Consider the following 4,978-nt stretch of genomic DNA (forward strand, 5'->3'; position numbering starts at 1 on the left):
GGTGGTGGGGGGTGGGGGGGTAATAAAACTAACCTGCCTGAACCTTTAACATGAAGAGTTAAGGTCAACAGCAGAGGAGGGTGGGGAGAAGAGGAGGGCATTCAGGATGTGGAGGGGGAGCTTTAATTAGCATAGAGGAGGAACAGGATTATGGGGGAGGGCAGGAGGCCTTTAGGATGTAGAGGTGAGGATGGCATAGGGGGAGTAGAGGAGTGAATGACCTTTAACATGAGGAGTTAAAGGTGCAGTTCATAACAAATCAGCCCCCAAATTCAGCCCCCCAGGAAGTACTTATACTATGTACTATGACTACTACTGCAGCTGCTACAGCTTTTACTACGACTACCACCGACACTACTGCAACTAATACTGTTGTTACTACTACACTTCAACTATTAAATCTATTAAAACTACTATCAAAAATTAAAATACTTCCAACAATCTCGTTTAGTGCTTATTGTCCAGCTGCCACGTCATCCCCTTTAAAAAAATACATTTTAATTGATATTTCAACACTTCAAGTCCTCTTACAGCCAACACTTCAAGTCCTCTCACAGCCAACAATTTAAGTCCTCTTACTTACAAAACTTTAAGTTCTCTTACTAATGACTCTTCAAGTCCTCTTACTGCTGACACTTCAAGTCCTCTTACTGCTGACACTTCAAGTCCTCTTACAGCCGACACTTTAAGTCCTCTTACTAATGACACTTCAAGTCCTCTTACTGCTAACACTTCAAGTCCTCTTATAGCCGACACTTCAAGTCCTTTTACTGCTGACACTTCATCCACTAATGTTTCAAACTTTTAGCACTTAGAAGTGCAGTGAAACTTTGGGTCTTCAGTTTACACTTGAACTGACACCAGTTTGTTCCTTCAATGAAAACTGACATTTCGACTCCTTTCAGCTTCACCTAGTATTCATAGTCAAGCTCCCACTTCATTCAGTGTCCACCTTAAATTTAACCTCTTCCAGCACTTGTGGAAGGAAACACTTCAATTTCTTTCAGTGCTTCAACTAATTTTGTTCTCAGAGCTTCATCTTTTCTAGTTTTACCAGGCTGGTGGTTTGGTTCTACAGGTCCAGTTTAAGAGTAAAGGTCTGGTTTAAAGATCCAGTTTAATGGTCTGTTGGTTTGGTTCAAGAGTGTTTACGTTGTTGAGATGTTTAGTGTGATGTGATCAGCCTCCTCCTTGTCTTCCTCCTCCTCCTCTTGCACTTGTTGTATCATTGCCTCCATTCTCCAACAATATGTAGATTAAACTTCATCAGGGATTTGACCATTTATGGTTAAACGTAGGAGTGTTGTGGGCGGAGCATGAAGCTCGCCAAAGTGGCACATTTTCAAGTTGATTGTGATTAATAAAGAGAAATTGTGTGGAGGTGTGCATGTGCACAGTTTCAGTCTGGATCCTCCACCGTTTCATAAGTGAGTCCTCGGTCTCGGCTTTAAAGGTCCGTTTCAATGGTCTGGTCTAAAGGTCTGGTCTAAAGTTTTGGTTTCTGGCCTCAGCTCGGGGGTTTTCAGCAGCTCTGTGACTGTCTGTCGCTTGGTTTAACGGCAGCTGTTGGTGTTTCTGTGTGAAATTAAAAAGCTATCCACACTGTAATCCCCCCGGAGCCTCCAGCCTAATTAACAGACTTCACAGAAAAAAGAGCGAGCGCTACATTAATAACAAAATTTAATGTATTTCACAGAAGAAAACAGACGCAGTCAAAGCTGCAGCAGGAAGACAGAGACAGCAGTAAGGACAGAGAAAACCACTACTGATTTCACTGATTCTTCTGATTTGACTAATTCTACTGATTCCACTGAAGATATCAACACAACAGGAAGCTACAGTTCAGCACCAGTCAATAACAGAATTATTGAAAGATGGAATAAATAAATAACTGATTATATTCATGTATGAAAGTTGTTGGAAGAATGAATGAATCAATCAATAGATGAATCGATATTGGACCAAGGTTGAAAACCAGGAAGTGACATCCAGGTTGTTATTAAACTGAGAGATCAGATCAGCTGTTTGCTGTGTGTCCTGTTTAAAGTTAGAACCGTTGTAACAAACATCAGATGGTGAAGTTTCACTGAGTAAACAAATAAAACAACTCCATGAAGTCAGTGGGGACGTTCATTAGTTCTTTAGTTTACATTTCATGCCATGTTCTACTTCCTGTAGTCACAGTGTCACAGTAAAAGTACTTCCAGTGATGTAAACTGTGACTGATCAGATCATTGATTTTGAGTCATGTGACTGTTACAGCTGCTTTAACTAGGTCAGATATTCTTAGATAGTTCAGTCCACTGATTCCAAACATAGAGGTCGGGCACCTCCAAAGGGCCATCAGATAAATCTGAGGGGTTGTCACATGGAAAGAACAAAAAACAAAGCTCTGATACACAAAGAGTAATACATGGCTGTCTTTCTTTAGTTGTGAGGACACTGACACAAAGGATTGCCAGCCCTGAATCTAAACCCGATCCTAAATTGTTCCCTAAAGTCTGAACCCTAAACAACCAGCTATCTGATGGTGTGGGGTCCATGAAACCGTCGAGCCCCACAAGTACAGTGAAACAAAACTATGCAAACACACACACACCTTGTTTGAATAATAAGTTGTTTGCAAACAAAAGCTGCAGTGTCTCCACGGCAGGTTGTCATGACGATAGAGAAGACATCCCATCATCACCATTCAACACAGGGATACCAGTTAATATGCAAGTGAGAGAGTGTGTGTGTGTTTACCTTGGTTGCCCTCTGCTCTCTCTCCTGAATCAGATCCTGTTCCAGACGTTTACACTGCAGAGAAACAATAAGGGTTATTGATCTGATCAGTTTGATCAGCAGAACCTCATATCTCCCACACTACACACATGATGAGCTGCAGAGTGAAGACAGGAAGTCACACCTGCTGACAGGACTGATGATGTCATCACCACAGAGGAAACACCTGAAAGTGTACAAGGGAATCTACATGAAGATATTAAATATATCTGATTTATTAAATATATTAACACTTATCGAGCCAAAATGACTCATCCATTAATTGATTAGCCAATCAACAGAAAAATTATTCAAAGTGATTGAAGACAACACATTTGAAGATGCGATCCCTTTTTTACATTTAGTACAGACACTGACATATCTGACGAGTCAGGACCTGGACCAGTAAAGAGCTGGACCAGTCAGGACCTGGACCAGTAAAGACCAGGACCTGGACCAGTAAGGAGCTTGACCAATCAGGACCTGGACCAGACACAAATCTAAACTGAAGACCTCAGCTCAAGGCCACTGGATCTGGTGGAAGAAAATAGTGAACCCACAGAGGTGTACTTGTTACAACTGTACTTGTCCAGCGTTATCTGATATTAATCCAGATTATTATCTGGATTCCTGGAGCCGTTCCTTTAACTGGATCAGTACGGAAATGTAATAGGGTCTTCCCTGGAGCAGGGCCCACCCCTCCAACAAGTTTGGTACAAATCATTTCAGTACTTTTTGCATCATCATGTTGACAAACAAACAAACACACAAATGACTCACAAACTACAGGGTCTGTGAACTGAAGCCTTACCGTCATCCAGCTGTTTATGTCCCCTCAGGAAATGAACTCAAACAGCTGGATGGTCGTTCACCAACATAAGACTGATTCTGTAATTCCACAGCTGTTTGACAGTCAGACCATTCATAGACTGACGTGGGATATATAAAGAGGTCTACAGTTATAAGTGCATGAATCTATATGGTGTTTGTCCATGTCTCGACCCAGGTAAGAGATGAATGAATAATTGATTTCTTGATTGTTTTTTATCCTAATGTCCGTCTGTTGATGGTAAAAGTTATAACTAGTGTTAACTGGACCTGCAGACACCCTGTTGAAAGAGCTGCCTGCCCCTGGGAATCAAACCGACAACCTCTCTGTGAATACTGCCTTCAGAGCGTGTGGAGTCGAGCTGGTCCAGCTGAGCTTTAATAACCTGTAATAACCTGTAATTATCTGATATTAACTCAATAAAAAGCAGAAACCTGCAGCTGTCATAAGAGACAGCTGGAGAGAGAGAGCGGGAGAGTGAGGTAGACAATGACTGGGAGACCCCTCTCCCTCTTTTCTAATATTTCCCAGAAGTCCTGGATGCGGTGGGAGATAATCCCTGAGAGATGAGGAGAGGGAGCGAGGGATCGGTGAACGATGGGGGTGGGGGGGGATTCTCCAGCGTGGAGTGCTGTCTCTCTTCTTCTTCTCCTCTGAGGATTACGGCGGCATTTGAAACATATTTCAGTGCAGCGCAGCAGCAGAGCGAGGGCGGGATTAAGGTGTTACCGTGGAGGGGTGGTGTTAACGCTGAGGGGCGGGGTGTTAAAAGATGGAGGAGCAACGATAGAGTATGGGGTTAGTGAAAGAGGGGTGGGCGATACTGAACTGATACGAATTCAGCCATGAGTTTGGTGGGGTTAACACCACAACACATTTGTATTTGTGTGTGTGTGTGGGGGGGGTGTAGGAGAAGGGGGTTTGGGAAGAGGGGTTTTAGGGGACAGTGACAGGAAAATTAAAGCTGGAGGTGTGTTGAAACTGATTCAGGTTTGAAGGTTTGATTCACAACAATACCCGCTTCATTTCTTTCATCACCTGTGCAGGTACCACTTGTTCTTGCAGAGTTATAGCTGCACTTGTAAAGTACCATTACATCCCTCCTTCTCTGCTCCCCTGACAACTGTTGCCATGGTTACCGTGCTACTGCAGGTCCGTTGCCGTGGTGACAGCAGTCTGTCAGTCACAGTGAGGGAATAGATGAAGGTTTCTGATCTGATCTTTTTTTCTTTTTATCAGGCGCATCAGGAGGAGGCGGAGCATCTGAGCCTACCACCCGCCACAAAGCATACTGGGAGCTCCACCCCCTCTCTCTCTGTCATCCCTCCATCAGTCAGACCTCTCATCTTTTTTCATTTCCACTAGTTCTGCTCTCTTAGACCACCC

General features: G+C 43.3%; 1 protein-coding gene across 3 annotated transcripts in view; it reads right to left on the reverse strand.

Annotated features, from left to right (window-relative positions):
* mipol1 (mirror-image polydactyly 1) overlaps window positions 1-4,978 on the reverse strand; it is a 42,954-nt gene that overhangs the window by 10,274 nt on the left and 27,702 nt on the right. For all 3 annotated transcript variants that reach the window (XM_023412486.2, XM_087175664.1, XM_087175665.1), the window contains exon 11: window positions 2,746-2,799. In XM_023412486.2, coding sequence (XP_023268254.1) covers window positions 2,746-2,799 — 54 coding nt within the window. The remainder of the gene's footprint in view (window positions 1-2,745; window positions 2,800-4,978) is intronic.

This window comes from Seriola lalandi, unplaced genomic scaffold (genome assembly GCF_002814215.2).
Source record: "Seriola lalandi dorsalis isolate HSWRI2012SDOR001 ecotype SW California unplaced genomic scaffold, Sedor1 jcf7180002054481, whole genome shotgun sequence".
NCBI lineage: Eukaryota > Metazoa > Chordata > Actinopteri > Carangiformes > Carangidae > Seriola > Seriola lalandi.